This window comes from Ambystoma mexicanum, chromosome 3q (assembly GCF_040938575.1).
Source record: "Ambystoma mexicanum isolate Mex_15411 chromosome 3q, UKY_AmexF1_1, whole genome shotgun sequence".
Taxonomy (NCBI): Eukaryota; Metazoa; Chordata; class Amphibia; order Caudata; family Ambystomatidae; genus Ambystoma; species Ambystoma mexicanum.
Window position 1 is genome coordinate 1172087630 of NC_090926.1, and position 27267 is coordinate 1172114896.

General features: G+C 47.0%; 1 protein-coding gene across 1 annotated transcript in view; it reads right to left on the minus strand.

Moving 5' to 3' along the window:
• The window catches only part of ATP13A1 (ATPase 13A1), a 547512-nt gene that overhangs the window by 114380 nt on the left and 405865 nt on the right, over window positions 1–27267 (minus strand). The window contains exon 21 of the mRNA XM_069604021.1: window positions 20133–20247. Within this exon, the coding sequence (XP_069460122.1) occupies window positions 20133–20247 (115 nt within the window). The remainder of the gene's footprint in view (window positions 1–20132; window positions 20248–27267) is intronic.

A 27267-nucleotide genomic window follows, 5' to 3' on the forward strand; every position in this document is an offset into this window, starting at 1 on the left:
CGCTACAGTTACCGGTTCTATGGCAAATTTCTCTAGCAGGTCCAAAATTTCCTGCAAGAGGAGCGGATCTGGAGCTTTCTGAGAGCTGATCCCCGGTGGATGACTCCGAGGTATACGTAGGAAAGGCAGGCAGCAACTGTTTCCAATGCCCAAGCATCTGACGTGATAGCCTGCCATACCGCCAGATGTTGAGTCAACCTGCCTCCTACAGGTGTCCTGTGAGGGAAGTCCTCAGAGTGGTTTTGGGGCGGCTGATGCAGATGCCGATGGTAAAGAGGCACCTGCTGTTGCTGCGGCTTTTGAATATCTACCCCGTCCACCTCAGGTAGTTCTTCTTTGTCCCCTTTGAGCCGGTCGTCCTCTACCTCTTCCGAATGCGGAGTAGAAGCGAAAGGACTTGCCTCTCGCAGAGGTTCCTGTGGGACGAAAAGGAGTCTGACGGATTGTAGCTCCTAGGGATTTTGCTGCTGCTTTTGAAGTTTGCAGTTTCTCAAAACTGTCATCCGCCTTTTTCCCGAACAAAGCAGAGCCATCGAATGGCATGTTCAAGAGCCTGGCTTGCACATCTGGGGTAAAACCAGACTTTCTCAACCAAGCGAATCTCCTGGTTGATGTACTTGCCGCCATTGCTCTGCTGATACTGTCAGCCGAATCAATGCCCGTCTGGAGGGATTCGCACATAGCGTCTTTACCGTCCTGTACAATATTCAGGAACGCATCCCTTTCTTCTCCCTCCGGGATGCAGTCAGCCGCTGTAGAAGCACACTCCCAAAGTGTATGGCTGAACCTAGCAAGGGTGCAAGTAGCATTAACAGATTTTAACGCCATGCTACATGCTGAAAAGACTTTCTTTGCCATAGCATCATATTTTGTATCGTCCCTGTCCTGTGGGACGGTAGGATAAGCCGTCTTGACATCGGTAGAGGATGCTGCCTGTACCACCAGACTTTCTGGGGATGGGTGTTTAGACAAAAACTCCGGGTCTGTAGAAGATACCCTGTACTTTGTAGACAGTTTTTTATTTACTGCTGGTACTACATCTGGGGTTTCCCAGTTTGTCATGATCTTCCTCTGAAGAGCTTTATGAAAAGGCACCACAGGATCCTCCTGTGGGCCTTTGTCAAGAATATCCGTGAGGTCATCTTGTTGGAAAGATTGTGAAGGTGCAGACCACCCCATGAACTCTGTGATTCTGGCCATTAAGGCTCTATAGGGGGTTTCAGCATGCTCCCCCCGGGTCTGGCCTAGCAAACTCCACCTCAGGGGAAGTGTCTAACCCACTTGCCTCATGTAAGGAATCATGAAGATCCTTTAACCTGCGTTCTTCAGAGGAAAATTCCTCTCTAATTGGGGTTACAGGTCCCTGCAACTCAATTGTGTCTTCCTGTTCAGACAATTCACCCTCTTCCGAAATTGAGGACATAGTTCTCAATTGTTCTGAACTCATAAAAGGAGTAAATCCCAATTCCAAGGCAGAGGGTGCCGAACTTGTCATTATCGGTCTCGAAAACGTCGATGTCGTCGACACCGACGTCGAAGGCTTCGAGCGTGGCGTCGAAAACAAAGGCGGAGGCCTCGATGACCTCGACAGAATTGGAATTCTGCTCGACAATCTCGACACCATCGACGTCGAGGACCTGGGGATAGTCACTGGGTGTGTCGTAACCGTGACTTTTCTTGGCGTCAACGCCAGTGTCGAAGTTGGCGTCGAGTCGACAGACCCGTGTGTCGAAGGTCCCTTCGACAACGGCGTCGAAGACATCGACCTCGGCATCGACGGAACCCTCGTCGACGGAACCTTCGAGGAAGGTTTGGAGGTCATAGTCCTACTCGAGGGTTCGAGACGCGCTCGAGAGGTTACCTTCGCCGGGTACTGCGACTCGCGGCGTTTTTGACCTTCGGGTCTTTCGACCAGAGCATCGCTCTCGGCAGTCTTCGAGGGGGTCGAGGCCGCTTTCTCGAAGACGCTCATCATATTTTTGCGGAATTCCTCCAATTCAGCCCGGGAACTATGTTTCGTGGGGCAAGGGATTCTTTTTGGCGAAACAGAGGAAGAGGAAGACGGAGAAGGGGATCTTCGACGTCTCCTCTTCGAGTGCTTCGATCTCGAGGAGTGATGAGACCCACTCCGAGACCTGGAGCGCGAATGGTGACGAGGAGACGAGTGTCTCGACTTCGTCGACGAAGAAGAAGCTTTAAAAGTCTTACCTTTCTCCAGCTTCCCCCTACGCTCCTTCAGGGCCTTAGCTGTCATGGACATACAGTCCGAACAATGGTGTTCAGCTACATGTCATGGACATGCATTCCGAACAATGGTGTTCAGCTCCCAAACACCACAGACAAACTCTGTGAGGGTCAGTCAACGACATCTTTTTCCCACAATCTCGGCATTTTTTGAAGCCGGATCGAGGAGTTGTCGGTTCCGACGAGGAGTACGGATTGAATGACTCGAGGTAAATAGGATTAATCTGACTAAGAACTGAGCAACGGTATTCCGAGGCACTGAGTAAGCGCGGAAAAACGGAACTGAGCAACGGACGCTGCGCGCGGTCTTTATAGGCAGGATGACGTCGATGTCGATACGGCGGCTGTCGAGGGACATCGACTCGGAGGACGTCGACGCGCAGCGCCCTCTAGAGAGAAAAAATGTTCCGAGGCCAGCAGAGCGGGAAGGAGATATCTAGGATGAGGAATACGTCGGAGGACACAATCCCTTCGAATCGCATACAACACATGAGCACAGCATGGGAGGGGTACAAAGTGGTCATGAGGGGGGGAAATGATTGCAGCTATAGGGGAGCTCAGAGATCCATCATAACCTCGCTAGCACGCAACGAGAAGGAGCTGGTGGAATTCGACGCCAGGGCCTCTTCGGACCCAGATCACATACAAGAAGTGGTGGAGCTCAGACAAGCCGGTTTAGTGCACTGGGAAAAACTGAAACTCAGCTACACATACATCGAAAGAAGTCATGCCCTCGGTGATAAACCAGGGAAGCTACTAGCCTGGCTTTACAAACGTAAAACCCCCAGAAAGCCCATCTGCCAAGTCCGAAGACCGGACGGCGCAGTAGTACACACACAGGCCGAAATTAATTTTGTTTTCTCTGGGTTCTACCAGGACCTTTATGCCAACCCCTCGTCGCCCACAGACACCGAAATAGACATCCTAGACATTGTTAAGCTACCCAAACTAGACGCGCCAATGGCGGAGGCCCGAGACGAGCCCATCACCCCAGAAGAGGTGATGGTCACCATCAGATACCTGCCGTCCGGTAAAGCCCCAGGAACCAATGGGCTCCCGGGGAGTTTTATAAAACGTACGAGGACGCCCTGGCACCACTCCTTGCCCGAGTGTTCAACGAAGCATACGAAAGAGGCACCCTATACATAATGCCTACACATTAGTGGTGCCCAGATATAAAAAGAGCACAGCGGGCGGCTCCAGCTTCCCGGTCATAGCTGCTCAAACCTGGAACAAACTCCCCTTTGACCTCAGAATAGACCAACCCTACACTAGCTTCAGGCGTAAAGCCCTCACCTGGATTCGCTCCCTCGACACTTAGCCCGTCCACCTTACCGCCACTTTTTCCAGAGACTGCGGATGTGCATAACCAGATTACAGGTCGCTAGACTACCTGCTCTATCTACATTTCTGTATTTTGTACTGCCTGTATATGCTTTCCTCTCATCTGTACAACCTTTTCTTGTATTGTAACTAAGTTCTCAAGTATCCTTGTACTGCCTGCGCCCAGTTACCCTCGCGGGTTTGGTTTCTCTGCGCTATACCAAATAAACAAACAAACAACAAACAAACCCTCCCAGACACCATGAGCAAAGCCGTAATTATTCCACTACTAAAACCAGGCAAGAATGGAGAGGAGTGCAGCTCATACAGACCCCTATCCATGTTAAACTCTGACAACAAGATCCTGACAGCGCTGCTGATAGCGAGGCGACTACGTAAAGTGGTCCCACTATTGATCCACCAAGATCAAACGGGCTATGTGCCAGGGCGAACCATTACTGAGAACCTGCGCAAATTACATCACGTCATATACAGCCCTAACAGCAGGCCGGAGAAATGCGCAGTGGCATCCCTAGATGCTACTAAAGCAGTCGATTCTGTCCGATGGAGCTGGCTGTACACCACCATGACCAAGATGGGAATAGGGCCGGCCTTCTTAAAGTGGACCAAACGCAAATACACTGACCCCACATACTCAGTACGGCGACGGGGGCATAGTGATGGACGGTGTGACCCACCTGGTCTCAATGTATGCCGACGACACACTCCTATATCTACCTTTTACTATACCTATATTACCTATACTACCTTTTACTCCTATAGGTACCTTTTATCTTCCGTTTTTTCCTTTGCAGATGGGGAGCAGGTGCAAGTGGATTTAGGTCACCTGGCCTAAGCCCCGCCCACCTGGTACCTTCCTGCCTGCCGCTCTTTCACCACTTAGCAAGCCACGCCCACCTAGTGCCTTCCTACTTGCCGCTCTGTTTCCCTACTTAAGGAGCCCTCCAGCTTCTTTTCCTTTGCAGATGGGGAGAAGGTGCAAGTGGATCTAGGTCACCTGGCCTAAGCCCCGCCCATCTGGTACCTTCCTGCCTGCTGCTCTTTCACCACTTAGCAAGCCTCGCCCACCTCGTGCCTTCCTTCACCATCACGGTCTTGTGGCCAATGCTGGATCTGACTTTTATGCACTTCATTCACGATGCGTCACTCTTTCTCAACTCTCATGCTGGACTTCCTTTGCATCTTGTACTCATGGTGGCCCTGAATCATGCTGTTCCCATCTTCATCTTGTATTCTGGCTTGCAACATTATGTGTCACTACCGACTTCTGCAATTGTATTCGCTCTCCACTCTTGCTTCTTCACTCTTTTTGACTGCTTACTCTCTTTTCTCTCCTCCTTTCCCTTCTCCCTTTTCCTATCTCCTCCCCTTACTTTCTTCTATGCACTTACTCTATCAGAATTGTCCCTGGACCTAATATGATAGCAACCTCGTCTGTTTCCTCCACCCACCCATTACTGTTTATTTCCTCCCCACCAACCCTCCAGCACTATCTGAAATGTCGTCAGGCCTAGTATGATAGTCGCTTGTTTTGTTCCTCCCCTCCCTTTCTGCACCCCTCTCCCTCACCTTTTCTTTTTCTCCGGCTCTACCAGAAATGTCGTCAGGCCTAGTACGGTAGTCGCCTGTCTGTTTCCATTTCCTTCCCACTCTCCCCCTCCCTTCCTTATCTATGTCTTAGCTCTTGCGCTATGTGAAATGTCGTCAGGCCGAGTACGATAGTTAATTTCCCATCCTTACTGTTCATGGCCTGTAAGAATGTGGTATTTTCCCTTGTTTCCTCCCTTGCCTTGAAGCGCTTTGAAACACATTGTGTATAGGCGCTATATAAATAAACGATCATATCATACATCTAAACAACCCAGAACACATTGACATACATTCTGGAAACGCTAGACGAGTTCCATAGATACACGGGCATCCAAATCAATCACGAAAAGTCATGCCTCTTCCCCCTGGCATCCCTAAGTGAGGCCAGCGAAGAAAGCCTCCCTACTATGGCCTTTCGGTGGGAAACCGCCTCTTTCAAATATTTGGGAATTACCATCCACCGAGACCCCAAGGTTGAACACACCCTGAACACTAAGAGCGAAAGAAAGCCTAGAAAAATCAATGGACTTCTAGGGTAAACTCCCAATCTCTGTGGCAGGAAGGGCTGGGCTTCTTAAAATAGTGGCGCTGCCCAGACTCCTACACTACTTCAACATCCCATTCAACATCCCCCCACAGTTCTTCAAAGATTTAAACAAACTTTGCAGACAATTCCTCTGGCAGGGATGAAGACAGAAGTGCTAGAAGTGCTACAGAGACCCTACGACAGAGGCCTGAAAATCCCCAACTTCGAACTATATTACTTAGCAGGCCAACTGAAACACATAGTGCAAAGGATGGCTGATGAAACCACAACTGACACCAGACTCCTACAACCGGCTATCCCCCACATGCTACTAAGAGACCTATTCTGGATCCCTGCAGGCGCAACGCAACAGCCCATATTTGGTGAAACTAGGGATCCAGGTTTGGAAACGAGCCTGCAAGATAGCGAAGATAAACGACCCATATTCCCCTCAGATCCCTATTGCTGCCATTATGACAAATAGACCCGGGGGACAAAAACAGATAACACATGGGAACCACCTCGGGACTTCCATCTGGGCCGTTCCTACTCCATGGCGCAGTGGTAAGAAGGCTCAAGGACCGATGGCCAGAGGTCGAGAACCTAGAAACAGGACACAAGACCATAGAAAATATGCAGCCGAGGGAGGTCACGAAACCTCGAGGCTCTACGAAACATTGTTAGACAGCATAACTAAACAAGACCTTAAGAGTAAAGGGAAATGGGAGTAGGAGCTAGGCCTAGAAGTTGAGGACAATGAATGGGGATCCATAGCCCACCATTACAAAAAGATATCCAGAAACGCCTGATTGCAACTTGCACAGTTCTACATCACTAACAGAACGTATCTTACACCAGAGGTCATCTCTAAGTTCAGGGGAACGGGTGTCAAAGAATGCCCAAAATGCAACGACCCCCGAGCGGGGATGACAAACATGTTTTGGGGATGTCGGGCAATCCAATCCTTTTGGTCACAAATCGCTGCAAAGGTGGCTGAGGCAGACATTGTTCTAGACGTACAGTCACCAAAGGCATGCATCCTGGGCAGATATTACAAAACCCTGAACAAGCTCAGGGACTTGATGTACATTCTAGCAAAAAGACGCACAGCTGTGGGTTGGAAATGCCTCAAAAACCCAAGTGTGGCACTGTGGTGGGAAGACTCCGAAAGTGGATGACGGCGGAAGCTGGGGCATGGGAGAATGCACTGCAAGAACAGAAGCTAGATACCAGTGAAGACCTACACCAATGGGTGGCGCTCACGGTGTCGTTATTCAACCCAGGAGAGGTAGATGCTTCCACAGACGAAGCAAGCAACCCGTGATGGGCATCTGGTGAAGGCTGAACTGTAGAACAAACTGTGGTCTTGGGAGGGAGTGGGGACACACAAGCTATTACAAATGATGCATTGATGATACTAATTGGTTTTGTTGATGTTGTTAAAAACTCAATAAAATACTTTAAAAAAAATGCAACCTTCCTCTCTATGGGGGAAGACTAATTGAAGGGCATATGGGCATTTCCAGAAGTTCCAGGTAACACGTCCTCCTGGCACAATCGGGAGCAATCAGGATCATGGATTTCAAGAACTTTCTCAACCTCCTGGGAACATGAGGAATGATGGGGACTGGTGGAAACTCCTTCAGAAGTGGAAATTCCCAGTCCACTACGAATGCATCTCCTAAAGCTCCTCTCTGAGGAAATTCCGTGGAGCAGAATAGTTTGCACTTACTGTTGACACTGGACACAAACAGATCCACCTGAGGTGTTCCCCAAAGGGAGAATCTCTCTCGGACTTCCTGAGCTAGTTTCCACTCGTGAGAGACTGGGCTTTGCCTGCTCAGTGCGTCCACCGCTATGTTTTCCTCTCTGGCCAGGTGAACTGCACATAGAGAGATTCCTTTGTGAAGTGCCCAGAAACCGAGCTGCATTGCCTCTCTGCAAAGTGGTAGCGACCCTACACCACCTCTCTTGTTGAGGTAATGCATGGCCACTGTGTTGTCCGTCATTATCAGGACGTTCTTCCCCTGTACAGAGAGCAGAAAGGCCACCATCGCTAGTCTGATTCCCCTCAGCTCCAAAAGGTTGATATGCAGATTAGACTCAGCCGGAGACCAACATCTGCTGATAGAGCGTTGGTGTGTCCCACCCCCCTTCCTCCAACCTGAGAGACAGGTGTCCGTAATCACTGAATCTCTGGCCATGGTTGCCAAAAGGTTCCCCTTTCAGGCCCCCCACAGGAGATCCTGCATGACCTTGCTCGGGATCGGGACCAGATCCGCCATCCTACTGATAACTGCGACCACGGAGTTCTGCGGGCCCACCGAAGGGATCTCATCCTCAGATGGGCCTCTGGCACCAGAAAAATCCAGGATGCCATGAGAAACCACGCAACCTCAGGAAATCGAAGGTTGGAAGACTTGGGGCACTCTGAAGTTTATCATCTGTGATATGTGAAGAGCTCGTGCCTTGGGTGGCGAAGCTTTCCCCGAGGAAGAGTCCAGGACCGCCCCAATGCATTGCAGCTTCTGGGAAGGTGTCATATGGGACTTTCCTGAAATTGAGTGAGCAGCCCAGCTTGTGGCGAGAGTAGCAGATGCTGTTTAAATGTCCGAGAGCCTGTTTGGGAGAACAAGCTCTGAACAGCCAGTCGTCCACGTAGGGATAGATGTGAATCCTTTCCCTCCTTCGATGTGCTGCAACCACCATCAGTTTGGTGAAGACCCTTGGGGCAGAGGTCAGCCCAAAAGGCAGTACTACAAACTGATAATGAGAACTGCCAATGGCGAATCTTAGATCCTTCCTGTGCTTGTGATGGATAGGCACATTGAAAGAAGTATACTGAAGATCCTATGACACCATCCAATCCAGGATCTGAAGGGTCTGGAGGATCTGTGAGAGGGACCATCTTGAACTTGTCCTTCCTGAGAAACTTGTTCAAGCATCTCCAGTTCAAAATGGGTCGCAACTCTTCCCCTACCCCTCCCTTTTTTGGAATCAGAAAATAAGGAGTGTACCACAGCCTTGATTTCTTTTCGTTGCAGGTACCTGTTTGATTGCAACTTTCTCCAACAGGGTTAGAACGGATCTGGTACTTTCAAGGACAGGCCTCTTGGGGGACAGTTCAGAGGTCTTTTCAGAAAAGGGAGGCAGTACCCGTGGCCAACTGTTTTAAGCACGCAGGCATCGGAAGTAATACTTTGCCACACTTCCAGGTGCTGGGTTAATCTGACCCTACCAGAGTTGTGCAGCTCAAGTCCTTAAATGGTGTAGCGGCATCTCTGTACGTCCGAGAGCCGCAAGGCTGTTCCTCCGGGCAAACTGACCTCTTATTCTTCAACAGAGTAGTAGAACCGAAAAGAACGGTTCCTCCGTCCTTGAGAAGAAGATGGATTAGAATGACCTTACTGAGGTTGTCTAATCGCCATACTTCTATTTAGCAGCTACCTTAGAGGATTGCAGTTTCTCAAGGCTCTAGTCAGCCTTCGATCCAATAACCGTGACCCCTCAAACAGCATATCGAAAAGTCTGGAATGAACGTCGGGGGCAAACATTTTCTTCGCTCGGCGAATCGCCTAAGAACTATACCAGCAGCCATAGAGCACCCAGCAGTCAGCTGTATCCAAATCCAACTGCAGAGATTGACGGTGTCTTTTCCATCTTTAATGCTCAAAATGTCTCCTCTCTCACCCTCTGGGACATGCTGAGCAGCCACCTCCCATAAGGTGCATGTAAACTTGGCTAGAACACAGGTGGCATGACCCCCTTTAATGTCAAGCTCCCAGCAGAGAAGACTCTCAAGATGAATGTTACAGTAAAATATATGAAGAGGGACTCCAGGGGTCGAGCTAAGGAGAACTGATGACATTGGCTGGAGCAGTATGACCCAAAGTGAGAGCAACAGGCTATACAATTGACACACAGCTTAAGCTTTAAAGCTGAACTCCTTTAATATTACTCATGATTCCCACCCTGATTGGGAATATTCATGAGCATGGGAATCCATGAAAGATCCCACGCTTGAGAAAAGTATCTGTTGAATCAAGAAATCCTACATGTAGAAAGATAGGGTGATACAGAAGTGTCTCCATTGTACTGCATATTAAGCTGCTGTGTGCAAGGTTAAAAAGACCCATAATGCAAAAGGTAAAATGGGAAACAGTTTCCCAGTACTGAATGCTGGACTGATAAGTTTCCCCACAACAAATAAGCAAAAGTCAGGGGTAGGGAAGATGGAGGCTTTACCTCCCCACAAAAAGTCAGAACAGGTCCAAAAACAAAAGCAAAATAATTTTTCAATAATGCACCTTGCTTTGACAGTCTGCTGACATTCTCAGCAGTTACCCTGCAGTGGCAACATGGGAGGTTCAAAGATCACACGTGCGTTCTTGAACAGCTGCTGGAACACGCTCAAACAGGCAGAGGTGGCTTTTTTAACTTCTGCACCACAAATTCAAAATATAATAGTGCACCCCAAAAGCATGGCAGCAGATTAATATCTAAACATAATCCATGTCTGGCTATTGAGCATTTGATTTAATTCATTATCAGCTTGGTGGACAGGGACTTGTTCATCACAGGGCCTGGTGTGCATTATGCCGCCTTGGCTGGGGGTACCCTTCACAATCATGTTGGGTCAGTCCACAAAGCATTCTTTGATACCTTTCCAGGAAAAAGGGACACTCGCTGGGTGTTTACCTGGAAACAGGTGTAGTCCTTCCTGTCATTAGAATGGCCACTTTGCTATTGCGTGGATTACTGGAGACCCCTTAAAGTAGGTAGAGAAAGGGGACAAAGGCACAGTAGCACAGACGAGATCTTCAGTCGACAGAGGGGTCTCACAAGCTTGGATTTTGCTAGGACTCAAAAACCTTGTCCCCTTCCAATGTCCTGCAGGCAAGGCACTCTGGGTATGACAACAGGCTAAATAAACATGTTACAGCAGCCAGGAATGGAACCTTAATATGCTTACTATGGACCAATTTGCTGTAGCATTTTGCTTATTGGGGGAGGAGGGAAGAACACATCCCTTTAGTGGATTAATCTGTGTACCATTTTTTAATATGTATTTACCGATGGATAGATGATCCATAATATTACACATTACACATGTTCCGCTTATTCAAATAAGAGTGTTCTTCACAAGTAAACAATATAACTTTTTTTTAATAACTTATCACAATTTTGGCTCATGCAATTTAAAAAATCCTAGTAAAGTGGGCATGTGTGACAAAAATGTTGAAAAACGTATCTATTTTTTGGCTGTCCCACCCTTCGGGCTAATCTAAATATCTCTGTTTGGGACCACCGGTCTTACATTACACAATAGATATTAAACATACAATAGATTTAACAAATTACTTCTCCGATTTATGTTCCTCCCACAGATTCCTCATCCTTGATATCCCTATTCCAGCACAGCTATTCTCTCAACACCATTCCGCCACGCTGGATAGAACGCCAGGGCAAGTACATATAGCGCAGCCGTGCCCAGTGACCTCAGTTCCACCCCTTTTCCATAGCAACAGTGGTACTAGCCCTGTTCCAGGGACCTCTTCACTTCTGAAAGGTGCCCCTTTACAATGCCAATCTGCACGCCCACCTGGGCCAAAGACAGCAGAAAATCCAACACAGGGGATGGAGGACCCGATAAAGGATCCAGGTACCTCTCCCGGCACCAATCCAAAATGTATGCCACATACAGGTTGTGACGAATTGGAGGATGCAGTCCCTTCTTCTCCAGGGAGAGACCTATCCCATGAGGCCAGGGCGTTACCTCCTGAGAACAAGATTTCCCCCGATTAGGGAACGTGGTATACCCCCACCCTAATACATTTAACCCCTTCCCCAAATCCTCCTTCCCCCTTTCAAAGTAGAGCAAAAGTGTTCTGTTGCCAGATCAGTCACGTTAATATACCTGAAAGGGTATTGTACCAAAATGTCGCCCTCATTTGTGCACCCCTGCAGTCACTGACTTTAAAGGCGCACACGAGGGCAACATTTACTGCGCCCAAGCAAAGTGGAGGTTACAGGGGGGTGTCCCCCGCTCTACCTGGGCACAGTAACAGGGGTCAGGGGTTGCGGGGGTGTCCCCCACTTACCATTTTGAAAAGCGTGGGACAAGTAAAAAAACAAAACAAAAACAAACAAAAAACACATGAAAAGCACCCTGCATTGTCAGCTCCAACCCACGTTAGTGGAAGGAGCCGATACCGCAGGGATCGCAGACTGCAGGTGGCATGAGTACTGTGAAGATGGCATCAGAGGATCACTCGGGAGAAGCCGACTGAGCGGTGCATCTTCTCACAAGATGTAATTTGCCAGAACAAGTGCATAAGCGCAGGAGTTCAAATGGAACTCAGCCGAGAGACGATACTCAGTGTAGGAACAGTGGGATCCATGAACCGAGAGGGCAGAGAAGCCATGACGGGAGCCATGAAACAAAGGGAAGGAGAGCGCAAACATGGTCCAAATTGGCAGCGCTAATCGGGCTGCTGTCGAGACATACCTTCAGGCATCCCCAGGCTCTGGCGAACCGCTTTTGAGGAAGGACGCGCAGTCGGACCGAAATCAACACCTGTAGAACTGCTGCACTCCTCGCCATTCACCCGAACACAACCGGAGCCTCGAGGAATAATGCAGACTGACTCGGACATTGACAGCTTCGCTAGTTTTCTTTGAGGGAGGGAAACCTTAGCTTTAAGGATAGGCCGACTTTTTTCCAACCCTTTCTTCATTAATAAAGGTCTATACCCAAAAACACGTTAACATTGTGTCCAAGACAAGCCTTCTCTCTGCACCCTTATAAGACAGCAATGGATGTCGTAATAGACCTCTGAGCAGAAAGAGCACACCGAGGACATCCTCCGACAAGTCACACTCCTTGTATCTCAGCCTCTCAGGAGCCAAACATGAAAGTTCAGGCTGCTGAGATTCGGGTGGTAGACCCGTCCCTCTGAATGGGAGAGCAAATCGAATACTCAGAAGGCATCAAAGAGAGCAAACTAACATGTCCAGCAACTCCAGATACCACGTTTTCCAGGCCAAGTCTGGGGAGTTCAGGATCATTGTGGTTCTGAAAAGGCACAATCTTCTGAGAACCAGTGGATTGGCAGGGAGCGATGGAACGCATACAGGAGATTGGAACTCCACTCGAAGCACTAGGAACTCCCCTGGAGCAAAACAACTTGCACTTCCTTTTGACACTGCAAGGCGAAGAGGTCAATTTGAGGAGTTCCCGAAAAGGATAAGATCTCCTCTAGAACTTCCTGACAGAGCTCCGAGGACAAAGTCAGTCTGTTTAAGGCGTCCGCTCCGACAGTCTCTCATCCGGCCAAATGAGCCGCTGCCAGAGAGAGTTCTCCAGACACCAGAACCACAGTTGCATTGCTTCTCTGCACAGAGGAAAGGACCCAGCACCACTTGTTGGTTGATCTAATGCAGGACCACTGTGTTGTCCGCCTGGATGAACACAGTCTTGCGTTTCACAGAAGGGAGGAAAGCAATCAGGGCCAGCCTGATTGCCCTCCGCTCCAGTAAGCTCCAGCAAGGTGATGTGTTGCCAAGAGTCGGTGGGAGACCACTGTCTGCTCAGTGTTCAGTCTGACAGCAAGTTGTCTCGCACGCAAGAGCCTGAATCACCTGATCCAAGGCTGGCAAAAGGTCTGACATGTGACCCTGAATATGCAACCATTGGCAACTGTGCGCCACAACGCCTCTGGCACCACTGGGATACAGGAGGCAATGAGGCCCGGAAGGCGCAGGAAGACCAAGGCCGGTGATTTCAGTTCGACCATCTGAAGGATGTTCGTCACTCGTCTCTCTGGGACACTAGATTTTGAGAGTGGGCTTAAACGAGACCAGTCTTCGAGGCAGGGAAAGCCATGAATGCCCTTGCTATGGAGACGAGCCGTCACCACTGCTGGCAGCATGGTGAAAACCCTGGGAGCCGAAGAAAGCCCATATGGCAGGACCTTGAACAGGTGTTGACCCACCACAAACCTCTGGTACTTCCTGTGCTTTCGATGAATCAGATCATGGAAGTAGGCATCCTGAAGGTCCAGGGAAACCAACCAGACCTGCAGGTCGAGGAATAAGTTCAGCAGCCACAGTTCCAGAATGGGGAGCATGCCCTCCTCCTTTGGCACCAGAAATAGGTGGAGTGCTACCCCTCCCTTGTTCCGAACATGGAACTAGCTTGATCACACTTTGACAGAAGAATGGGGCCTAGAGATAGAGTGGCCAGAGCGCCGTTATACAGATGGTGCAGAAAGAAAGGAAGGCAATATCCCTGCTGAATGACCTGTAAGGCCCAAGCGGTGGACGTTGTCTTAAGAGACTTTTCCGGGCTGAATAAGAAAAGCCCCTCCACCCCGACCTCCAGTGGTGACACATGGCGAAGCCAGTCACTGAGGTTTGGTGCCCTGGAGTGCCACATGGACAGCCGCCTCACCAAGGCCGCTGTGGGCAAAGGCAGGAAAGGGACAGAAATCGTCCCCCACCAATCCCCCCCCCCCGAGACGACAGCTGTGCAAAAGAATGTTATACTGTTAGCACCAAAGATTTAGCAGTCGCCTTGGAAATTACAAGTTACTCAACGTAGTGACGAATGTACACTTAGTCCCCTTTCCTCCATACTGTATGGGCCTCCCTTCTTAGGGATGAGAGACGGAACCTTTTTCACCAGAAAAACCTCATTTCTCCTTTAAATACAGGCACACAGGGGTGTGGCCATGGGAGCATGCGCTACTCTGACTCCGCCCACCAGCGCCACTCCTCAGTCCCCATTGACGTGTCAATATTTATCATTGCCTAATGACACCAGTATTATTAGGGGGAAGGATGGTGGGAAGTATGGAGGAAAGGGGATTAAGAGTACATTAGTTACTACGGTGAGTAACTTAATTATTATTACGTCCCGTCCCATTTCCTCCATACTGTCTGGCCGATTACAAGTGAATGTAGCCCCAGGGTGGAGAGGAGACCCTCCTTAAGCAAACAAGTTCCTCTGAACCACCTGTCCGAAGGCGCATCTGACTTCGAGCCGGCGTCCAAACAGTAATGCTTACAGAAAGCTGAGGGGGTGGCCCATGTAGCTGCCCTGCTTATGACCTGCCACAGAACCTGCCGCTGGAATGCGATGGCTGTGGCCTTGGCTCTGACCGCGTGAGCATGGATGTTGGCTGGCAGCGGTTTGCACTGCCCCTCATAGGCCTCCTTGATGGCCGCAACCACCCACCTTGTGATGGAAGCATTGGATGCCTGATAACCGGGTCTGGAGCCCCCAAAGTGACAAAAAGTGTGACTGACTTGCGGAAGCCCTTGCTCCTATCCAGATAGAATTTCAGAGCGCATCCGACATCCAGACAGTGCGAGACTCTCAGCCTCATCCTTGGGGTCAGCGAAGAAAGTAGGAAAGACTATTTCCTCGTTCAGATGGAAAGCAGAGGGTACCTTAGGTAGGAACACTGCTGGACCACCTCATCCCTGTGGAAAGTGGTATAGGGTTCTGAAGCCACAAGAGCCTGGATCTCGCTGACTCTGCGAGCAGACTGGAGTCCTACTAGCAGAGTGGTCATGGTGACCAGCCCGATGTCCGCAGACGCGTGGCTCGAAGGGTTTGCACCCAAGGCGCCCAACACCACATTGAGGTACCACACAGGATGTGGCTTCTTGATGGGCGGGTAAAGCCTGGACAAGCCCGTTAGATGTTTGACTATCAGGTTGGAAGAGAAGACCTCTTCCTCCGAATTACTGTAGGCCCCTATGGCTGCCAGATAGGTGTGACATGTGTCCACCTGCACGCCAGAGTGGGCAAGGTATGCTGAGAAAGAGCACATCGTCCAGTATGCACGTTTGCGGGGGGGGGGGGGTCAATCTCCTTCGAATCTGCCCAGTAACAGCACCTGCTCCATTTACTCTTGTGTTGGCTCCTAGTGGCCTTGCTCCTAGCGCCCTGGATAATCTCCAGGTTAGCCAAATCTGTAGGTTGTTCACATGAGCAAAATCTGCTCTGCCAAAACTAGCGGCTTAGCCTTTCCCCTTTTCGCCCAGGTAGGTGCAACCACACAAGTGAGGTACCGTTTTCGTTGGGACACCTGTGGGAACGCGGGAAGGTAGGACATGTGTTGCTGGCGGTGTGTTGGGTGGGCAGAGGGAAATGTCTCTGAAATTTGGTGGGAAAAAAAAAACACAATTTTCAGACATTTCACTCTGGCCACCCACTGAAACACGCCGCCAACACCACCACATGCCCTACCTTGCTGCGTTCCCACACGTGTCTCGATTAAAACGGTACCTCACATGTGTGGGTGCACATACCTGCGCGCAAACGGAAAAGGCTAACCCGCTGGTAACCCCAAGCCTTTCGGCAGAGTTATTTTGCTCATGTGGACAACCTACAGAATTGGCCCGAGGGTGTCGAAGCCACCAAAGAAAACAGGGAACCACATACATTTACGAAAAGAAGACACCCGTGGGAATTCACAGAGGTCTGATTTGTGTGAATCGCCCCCGAATTTATTAGCCACAATCCCCAACAAAGTTTTACATTTGGTGGAAAAAAACCCACAATTTTCACTTTGTCTGGGATGTGTTTTTTTTCGCCTCATTTTGGACTTTGCCGGGGTTTGTGGGTAATAGGTTCAGGGCCGATTCACACAGGTCAGATCTCTGGATTCCCACAGGTGTCCTCTTTTCGGAAATGCATGGGGTACCCTGTTTTCCTTGGTGGTTTCGACACCTTAGGCCCAAATCTGTAGGTTGTCCCCATGAGCAAAATCCCTGAAAATCTGCTCTGCCGAAGACTTGGGGTTACCCTCGATTTAGCCTTTTCCCTTTGCACCCAGGTAGGTGCACCCACACATGTGAGGTACCGTTTCTGTCGTGACACCTGTGGGAACGCACGACATTTGTTGTGTTTCCATGGTTTTCATAAGGTTTCAACCCATTTGCTGCTGCCCTTTGTCACACAACCCTTTCATTTTCCAAATGTGACCTACATTTAGTCGCTCCTTTAGGCACTATACACTTTTGTAACCTGCACAAGTCACCTTCCCTTGAAAAGATCTGCCTGTGCTCTTTCAAAAAATGTATGCTTTCCCTTCCTCACCACATTTGTTTTCCTTATTTACGCATGCCAAGTACCTCTGTTTAAGCCATAAGCATAAAACTCCTGTGTACCATGGCTCTGTTTTTGGCTTGTGGTATTGCTTGTTTTGTGAAACATTACAAAAAATGTGTGATTTCCTAACTGGAAGAGTTGGGGGAATGTAGCGGAAGCCAGAAGCCATTGCCTTACCAGGCCAATTTTTCCCTACATAGATTTTACTTGACCTGCGCAAATCACCCCTTCCTAAACACTTGGAATTTTGTCTACTTTTCAGAAATGTATGCCTTTCTGTCCTGCAATTCAGCTTTCCTACCCTTTTCTTCCATTCCGTCCACGCATTTCCTATTGGGAAAAAAGGCCAAAATCGCATACCTCTCACAAAACGGCTCAGACCATTATCAAAGTTTGTTTCGTTTCCACTCAACCTGTTCTTGAAAGCCGGGAAAATGGGGGATTCAGAACAGCAAACTATTTGTTCCTAGCTCTTACAATGAAAAAACCACAGGCTTCTTAGTACACCATTTTATTGGCATTTTCTGAAAAAACACAAAATGTCCCCCCCTTTTTGGTTAATTTCTCAACCCCCCCCCCTTCCCTACAGGAAACTAGAATTCCTGGGTGGCGTTACGACCGCCTACATGTGCGAAAAATCAGGCCAAATTTGGTCGAGATATCTCATGTAAAAAGAATTACAAGGGATTGAATGGCGACATACCGACATCACCAAAAAAGGCCTTGGCACTTGGGGGGGAAATACCCAGGGCAGTTAAGGGGTTAACATTAGTTACCGTTTTTTTAAGTGTTAAGTAGTCTTCTGATTTAGAGAGCATTACATTCAATCAGGTAATACATCACACTTCGCAAAGACAATGTCCTATTTTTAGGTAACCTGCATATGCTTCCATAGGACATTAGGCGTGATCTGCTTTTCATAATACACTTTACATTAAGTGTGTACTGCTTATTTGTATGCTTGTTCGTGCCTATTCATCGGCTTGTACTTAATAATAATATTACACTTTATAAGAGTGATGCTTATTCGTATGCTTGCGCTTTGTTCAAAATATTACAAATTACAAGCAATCAGAAGATGTCAAAAATAGGTAGGAATACATTCCTTTTTTACATTTCAATATCATGTCTGGTTGATATAGCTTTCAAAATATTAGAAGCATAAAATATTTCATGGTAAAAGTGCACCCGAAAACCGCAAAAATGAAACCATCCAATATTAAGAAATTGGATTCTAAACATGTTTTCCCTATGGAGATTTCCGTATTAAGGGAGAAAAATAAAAAATAAAGTGAATGTTTTTCCAACTTATTTTTGATTGAATGCATGGATTGGCACGCACAATCTGTTAGTAATTAGCCTGTCGAATTTGGTGAAGTTATAGGGAAAGTATTTTTCCATTTTGCGATAGAAACTTACCATGTAACCTTAACTAGAAAAGCCTTGATAATACATTTAAACAAAGATGTGTGACCATAACTATGGTGTAGCTACATGGAGGGCGTGGTTGACATTGGGGGGATGATGGAATGATTTTAGGTTCAGAATTCTAGTCATATTAAGGTGGGAGGAAGCAAGCAAGAGTCGCGGTTACACACACATGTAGTCTAGATTTTGAGTGGTAAGTTGTGCCACAAGGAGCAGAGCGGATCCTCAGGAGAAGTTTCCCACATGGCATTAGTCTGAAATTATAGGACATATTGTAGCAGTCGTCACAGGTGGCAAGATCAATGAAAGGTTGCTTTTGCCTTGGTTTATTCTTATAAACCACAGTGGTTGAAAAAAGGGAACTCTTTGGAGGAAGTTAAAATGTAATAGGTTTTTTTTAACACAACAGTGAAATGGGATTTCAAGGGTACAAAGAACTGCAAGGTATTATTGTATCCTAATCTATATAGACGTGGCTGTCCTAAGAGCCCAGAATTCCAAATCTAGTAAATTCCACAGGCACGGCTGTATCATCATTTTCAGTTCTTCACAGTCACCACAGGGGTCCTTTTAATGATCTCCAGCACACTTTAAGGCTTGTGGTGCTAATGGACTCGACTGGTCTGGCAGTCTTCTGGTTCAACTGCTTGAGTATGCTAACAGACTTTCTCCTGCCACTCCCTCAAGCCACCTCTTGATGCAAATGTCCTTCTCCGACCCATGTCCCCCATCCCACTGTTCTCTCATGCTTTTCTACCCTGTACCTCCACTCAGAACACCACCCTTCCATCCACACTACTTGCTTGGCTCTTATGCTTTTTATCAGACAGTGACAATTGTTAAAGGCTCTCTGTCTGGGGATTGGTGCTCAGTATTTGGTAGTCTCAAGGGAACTTGTGATTCGCCAGCATGGGCAATAACCACCTCCTTTCCTAAGCATTTTAGAAGCACCTTGGTGTGTCTTGCATATATCCTCTCAAACAATAGTACATGCCCCTGGAACCATACCTCCATGAACTGGAAGCTTAAAATGGATCACCATCTAGGGATCAGACTCTTCCAAGATAGTGAATGTCTGCACAGATAATTGGTTCCCTCGCTGCTCACCTGTCTGTTTTCTCAATCGCTACCCATGGTCCTCACTTTGCGGGCAACAGCTTTCGCGAGTCCCCTGGCCAGTCTCTTTTGGTAAGTATGTGGGAAGGTCCTGGATTTCTCTTGCAGACTGCAATGAGAGGCAATCTGGAGAGCATGTGAGAGCAGGAGAACCGTTGTGTGCAGCTATACCTAATTTTGTATTGAGGGGAAAGCAGCATTCTAATGGCAGCGGTGTTGTGCAATGTGTCTTAGAGTAGCGCATGTAGAGAATGGGTACTGAGAATGAAGTATGACTGTCCTACCTATGTTTCGATTCCATGTGCTAATGTCCCCACAAAAAGGCTGTATGGCAAAAAGGTTGCTGCAAAAAGGCTGCGGTTTGCGGCAACGTTACCACTCTGAACCTGCGTGGGACACCCCTGCAACTCGTTTTTAATTCCTCCCTGCCCCCGCCAAGGTGAGCGGGGTACTGCCCTGCTCCCATAACAAATGGTCACCATACATTATGTCGCCAAGCCTTTTACCTGGCGACATGGTGACCATTTGCGTGGGGATAATATTGCACACCATTGTTTCTAAGTGAATTGCAGCTATTCATGCAAATCAAACAAAAAATCTGATGAACAAGTTCATGTGCATTGAAGATTGATGTAAAAATAGGTACCATGCTTCCATCCTAGCCAGAACATATGGAATGTTAAAGCCTGGCTTATCACAGCCTGACTGATGTCAAATCAAATTAATACCTACTGCTATTTATGCGCACGAAATTGTACTCACTGCATTGTATAGATGAAAGCTTTGACGTAAAAGGAGCTGCAATACTGGCATCACCTAACTTCACAACTGATACTTGATCGTCTTCCAAATCTTTTAAGACCTGGTTGATTCTTTCCTAAGTAAAAAATATAATGTTCAATTAGTGATATACAAAGGCAACATTACTCCTCCCTAAAAGTAGACTTTGCATTAAGGGAACATTAGATTGATAAAACAAGTGTCCTTTCAAAGAGGTCTTGCAGAAATTTCAGAAGTAACAAATAGACCTAATAAGCAATCAATAAAAGTATTATAAAAGCAACACATTCACAGGGAGAACAAAACTGCCAAATTAGACTTAAGTCATTTCTTAAATATAAGTCATTTCTTAAATATTGTGATGGTCAAAGACTGCCCAGGGAAAAACATGAAATGACTCTTGATTAAACTGTACTCTGGCAAATGTGTTTGATTTGCAGTTATGAGAATTCCATTGATGAACTCATTTGATTGATACATGCACTAAAGGGCAAAGATACAAAAGTTAGGGAGATTTTCTAAAGTTCACCTATATAGTACTTGATAAAACTCTAGAATTGGCAATACAGAACTCCTTCTAGTATAGGCATGTACCACGCAAGGTAAGGGTAGCTATGGCATGGAAGTCAGGCTTATGTTAGTAGGGAGAGAGGGCTAGAACTTTTAGCATACATATGATACAAGGATACACTCTAGACGTTCTATACAAATTTTGATTTATTTTATGTATACACAAGTAATGAGAATTCTTCAGAAGGTAAGTACTATTCATAATTAGCAAACAACAGAAAACCAATACAATACTTCTGGAAACCACAGTATGCAATTCAAGGTAATTAAAAACAACTTTGTAGTAAACTTTGTAGCACATTGTTTCAGGAATAAAATGAAGGTACAAGACCAAAATAAGCAGGTTAGCACTTTTCAACACTTTCTTTAGAGAGGCCTTCCATATCTAGGTATGAGATTGTCTAAGAGTCAGAGGGGGACGCTGGGCATCAGTGGCATGTTGTAGGCAGAACAGGATAAGGCACAAGCTTTAGAAAAGTCAGAGTTCCAGAGGATTCTTCTGTAACCAGTACTAGGTAACAAGTGTTCAGGGACTTCGTAGAAGGTTCCCTGAATGCACACCATCGTTAGGCCTGGATGAATGTGTACGTGTGAACACCCAGACGCACAAATTACCAACACAGCAACACTGGAGTGGCAAAGTATGATCTCGAGTCTCACGGTACCTCCGCAGTGAAGAACAGGCGGATGCCCTCACGATGCAGCAGCTGCAGGACCCAGTCACTGAATTCTTGGTCTTCTGATGAAAGAAAATATACTGGAAGGGAGTTTGCAGCAGCAGTGTGGATAGGCTCCCAGCAATTTTTTGTAGCTTCTTGCAGCTCTCTGGTTTTGGTGCCCTTTTCAGGATACCAGATTAAGAATGGTTCCCGCCCAGTCGATTCATCTCACTTTCTCGGTCGAACACTCTGGTGAGGTGACTTCAAGGAGTGGAATCTTGTCTCTGGACATCTGGAAGGAGTCCACAAACGTTTCGGGTGGATTCGATCTTTAGAATACTATGTACTGCACAATGTTTGCAGGTGCCAGTGTATTGGCGGTTTGCAGCCCAGGAAGGTCGCAGGTCGTCGTGGGATGGCTCAAAATGCAGGTCGTCTCAAGTCCGATTATGCCCACCAACCCAAAGGAATGAGTTGTCCCCTTCCAAGCTCCTCTTTCGCATGGAAGAAACTGTCAGCACTGCAGAAATCACTCAGCAGGCATCTTTGGTCGCTGGAAGTAGCTGCATACCTCTTCTCTTTGGATTTGGTTCCAGTGGTTGACTCCCTGTGCAACGGGAATCCAGCCTCTAATCCTGGAACCAAGTATTCAGTGAGATGTTCATAGTAAGGATAAATCTTCCTGACCTGTGTCAACCCCAGAACATTTTGCTTTTACTGGTGGATTATTTTTCCTTATCCCACACTCACAGAATCGTTTACTCTTTTCATGGGTGTCATTTTTAAGACTCTCCATGGTGTCTTAAAAGTTATCCTCTTTGACAGCCTTTTGGCAATAAGTGTTGCTGGGTTCCCCTAGGGGCTCCCCTTTTAAATTCCTCTGGCTAACCTTGTGAGAACTACAGTTCCCAAGGGTAGAAAGGATATTTGGATCCCTTTTACATCTTATTAAGTGAGACCAGCACCCCCCATCTTATGTGGAGTGCTGGGGAGATACCGAGTATCTCATTTTAAATGTAACATGTATGTTACAAGGACACACTTACCTTTAATGGCTGGTGGCAATGTACATTCATTCGGTGCACCTTTAAAGTGGGCTGTTTGCACAGTCCTGGTAAAGGCATGCATGGTTGCTCATTTTACCAAAATGGCCCCGGTCTTGTTTTTTCACAATTTTAGTGTTCCTTGTCCTTTCTTTTTCCTTCCCCCAGACATCCAGTGCGGGAAATTCCTGTGTGTGATTTTTATCTTCGGAGGGAGTCCTGTGGACTCTCCGCCCAGGCTCCATTGTGTCTGAAGGAAGCGAGGGAGAAATCCAATACTCGACAGCCCTTCGTCTTCCAGCAATACAGAACTCCTTCTAGTATAGGCATGTACCACGCAAGGTAAGGGTAGCTATGGCATGGAAGTCAGGCTTATGTTAGTAGGGAGAGAGGGCTAGAACTTTTAGCATACATATGATACAAGGATACACTCTAGACGTTCTATACAAATTTTGATTTATTTTATGTATACACAAGTAATGAGAATTCTTCAGAAGGTAAGTACTATTCATAATTAGCAAACAACAGAAAACCAATACAATACTTCTGGAAACCACAGTATGCAATTCAAGGTAATTAAAAACAACTTTGTAGTAAACTTTGTAGCACATTGTTTCAGGAATAAAATGAAGTTACAAGACCAAAATAAGCAGGTTAGCACTTTTCAACACTTTCTTTAGAGAGGCCTTCCATATCTAGGTATGAGATTGTCTAAGAGTCAGAGGGGGACGCTGGGCATCAGTGGCATGTTGTAGGCAGAACAGGATAAGGCACAAGCTTTAGAAAAGTCAGAGTTCCAGAGGATTCTTCTGTAACCAGTACTAGGTAACAAGTGTTCAGGGACTTCGTAGAAGGTTCCCTGAATGCACACCATCGTTAGGCCTGGATGAATGTGTACGTGTGAACACCCAGACGCACAAATTACCAACACAGCAACACTGGAGTGGCAAAGTATGATCTCGAGTCTCACGGTACCTCCGCAGTGAAGAACAGGCGGATGCCCTCACGATGCAGCAGCTGCAGGACCCAGTCACTGAATTCTTGGTCTTCTGATGAAAGAAAATATACTGGAAGGGAGTTTGCAGCAGCAGTGTGGATAGGCTCCCAGCAATTTTTTGTAGCTTCTTGCAGCTCTCTGGTTTTGGTGCCCTTTTCAGGATACCAGATTAAGAATGGTTCCCGCCCAGTCGATTCATCTCACTTTCTCGGTCGAACACTCTGGTGAGGTGACTTCAAGGAGTGGAATCTTGTCTCTGGACATCTGGAAGGAGTCCACAAACGTTTCGGGTGGATTCGATCTTTAGAATACTATGTACTGCACAATGTTTGCAGGTGCCAGTGTATTGGCGGTTTGCAGCCCAGGAAGGTCGCAGGTCGTCGTGGGATGGCTCAAAATGCAGGTCGTCTCAAGTCCGATTATGCCCACCAACCCAAAGGAATGAGTTGTCCCCTTCCAAGCTCCTCTTTCGCATGGAAGAAACTGTCAGCACTGCAGAAATCACTCAGCAGGCATCTTTGGTCGCTGGAAGTAGCTGCATACCTCTTCTCTTTGGATTTGGTTCCAGTGGTTGACTCCCTGTGCAACGGGAATCCAGCCTCTAATCCTGGAACCCAGTATTCAGTGAGATGTTCATAGTAAGGATAAATCTTCCTGACCTGTGTCAACCCCAGAACATTTTGCTTTTACTGGTGGATTATTTTTCCTTATCCCACACTCACAGAATCGTTTACTCTTTTCATGGGTGTCATTTTTAAGACTCTCCATGGTGTCTTAAAAGTTATCCTCTTTGACAGCCTTTTGGCAATAAGTGTTGCTGGGTTCCCCTAGGGGCTCCCCTTTTAAATTCCTCTGGCTAACCTTGTGAGAACTACAGTTCCCAAGGGTAGAAAGGATATTTGGATCCCTTTTACATCTTATTAAGTGAGACCAGCACCCCCCATCTTATGTGGAGTGCTGGGGAGATACCGAGTATCTCATTTTAAATGTAACATGTATGTTACAAGGACACACTTACCTTTAATGGCTGGTGGCAATGTACATTCATTCGGTGCACCTTTAAAGTGGGCTGTTTGCACAGTCCTGGTAAAGGCATGCATGGTTGCTCATTTTACCAAAATGGCCCCGGTCTTGTTTTTTCACAATTTTAGTGTTCCTTGTCCTTTCTTTTTCCTTCCCCCAGACATCCAGTGCGGGAAATTCCTGTGTGTGATTTTTATCTTCGGAGGGAGTCCTGTGGACTCTCCGCCCAGGCTCCATTGTGTCTGAAGGAAGCGAGGGAGAAATCCAATACTCGACAGCCCTTCGTCTTCCAGCCAGAGTGTGAGATTACATTTCAAACTGGGAGGCTGGCTATCCGGAAAGGATTGACAACCCCCCCCCCCCACATGTTGCAAGGCTGTTTGATTGGCTGGGTTCCTGCATACAAGTCCAATCCTGGAAGCTGAAGTAGTCGTCGACCACTGGATCCAAAACCAAAAGAGGAAGTTGAAGAATTTTCAGCTGAAACGATTTCCAGCGACCGGAGAGCCTGCTGCGTAACCAGAGCCTGCTGTAGCCCTTCCTTTCAATCGACCTGGGGACTCCGAAAACGACGACCCCGAGCCTGGTGAGACCCACTAGACTCAAGACGACCTGCATTTTCAGCCATCCCAAGCATGCTGCAATCTTGCGGGCTGCAATATCCCAATAACATGGGACCTGAAGCCATTGTGCGGTGCACGGTCTTCGAAATTCCAAATATCGCCGAAACTTTGTGGGCATCCTGCTGGATCTCCACAGGCACGATTCCCATCCGAAAAGTCCCCTCTCACCTGAGTGCTGGACCTTGCAGAGGAAGAGCATCTGACCAGCAATATTCTGTCTTCTTCTGTGCTCCAAAAAAAAAGGCGTCAAATCCACAGAACCGCATCCAGTCGAAAGGAAAACCTTGCCTAGAGCCTTCTCTGTGATCCTTGCTGCAAAAGTCCTTCCAGTGTCTTGTCTTCCACCTGCTTGATGAAGGAATTCAACAACTGGGCTTTTGGCTGCAGATTCCTAAAGTCCTCGTGCTGCAAAATCATCTGTGCTGAGGTACTGTGCTGGCCTGGGTATCAACTTAAGTCTCTAGTGATTCCTGTGTAGTTTTGGGATGTTTTCTGTGATTGGGAGTCCTCTCATACAGTGCACCCAAGCCCCTGCTAGAATCCTCCTAGGGTGTCTTCTCTGAAGCCCCTGGAACTTAACTAACTCTAAAGTAAGGTACTTACTTGTTCTAACAGTATTCCTAAGGAACTCTGACTTTCTACTTAAGAACCTATCCTGACCTGCCTGTTCGACACTAGACCATAGTGACCCCCCTTCTGCGATTGACAACTCTCATGCTCCAAGAATAAGTTAAAGACTTCAAAGAATTGGGCCTTTTGCATAGAAAAGAGAATACAGCAAAATGTAGATATCAAAATTTGATACGTTCTCGGAAGGCGACAATGCTTCAGCATGATGGAGAGACCTTTTTGTCCTCATAATAAAAACAGCACAAATTTGGGATTTATTAAATCATTCTGCACATAATAGCCAGCGCGGCAGTCAAACCAATGGTGTGACAGAGAACCAATGGCTACAGCACTATTCAAGCATATTTGCGGATTCAACCTTTGACAATTTATAACATGTACAGCAATCTTCAAAACCATGGGTCCCGATTTGCTCAGAAACTATCACAGATGATTTCATTAAAACATCATCCACTTGAGAGTTGCAGAACCCGATGGTCTGAATAATTTAATGTTTAAATCGCATCAAAGTCTTTGGACCACCATCTTAAACAACATCTTTCAAGATATATTAAAACACGCAATATTCCTGCCTCTTGGTGCAAATCATTGGTAGTCCCGATTTTTAAAAAGGGTGACAGGTAATCGCAAAATAATTCGAGACCCATCGCGTTGCTTGATGCACCGGGAAAGATCTTTGCATGGCTGGTTCTTCAAGATTTTAATGCATGGACTCAGGTGCATCAGCAATGCGACCCAAACCAAACTGGTTTTGTGGTGGGCATGGGTACTGCAGTACATTTGTTTACCTTCAATGCTATAAAAGCCCAAGCTCACCAGACAAGACAGCCGATTTATTTTTCATTTGTTGACCATCAGCATTTGATTCGGTTTCACGAGTCATACTGATATCTAAATTGTTCAAGGTAAAATGTCCCCCTACCTTGTGTGATATCATCTATGGATTACATTCCAACACATCAATCCAGATTAGATTGACCATGGAAGGAATGCTTTCCTCTGCCATATCCACCTCGAGGGCTGAAGCAAGGATGCATCCTTGCTTCAGCCCTCTAACTTTTTTATTCATGTTAAAGAGGTCTTTGAAAGCGTTCCTTCCGACTCTCCCAAGCTAAATGGCACCGAAATACGTGCCGTGTTGTATTCGGATGACCTTGTCCTCATATCAAAAACCCCAATAGGTCTTCAGAAATTGCTGATGGCTCTAGCAAAATATATTGATAAAAATGAGTCAATCTTCAAAAACACACAAATTCTTGCTTACATCCCAACCTCTTCAACTAGAGGTAGGATAAGATGGACAATCAAAAATGTGGAATTAGAGGTGGTTCCAAGATATATGTACCCGAGTATGCTGTTTGATGCAATACCACACAGAGATAGCCACATGGTCACCATTGAGCGTAGATTGACCTCTGCCATATCGCAGACTAAAAATAGATACAGGAAGTTTTCTTTGACTCTGCCCTAATATATTGGAATCAAAAGGTCATCCCAAGTTTATTGTATGGGATGGAAACCAAAGCAATTGTGTCAATCAGCAATTTCAATAATCAAGGCCAAATATTGGCG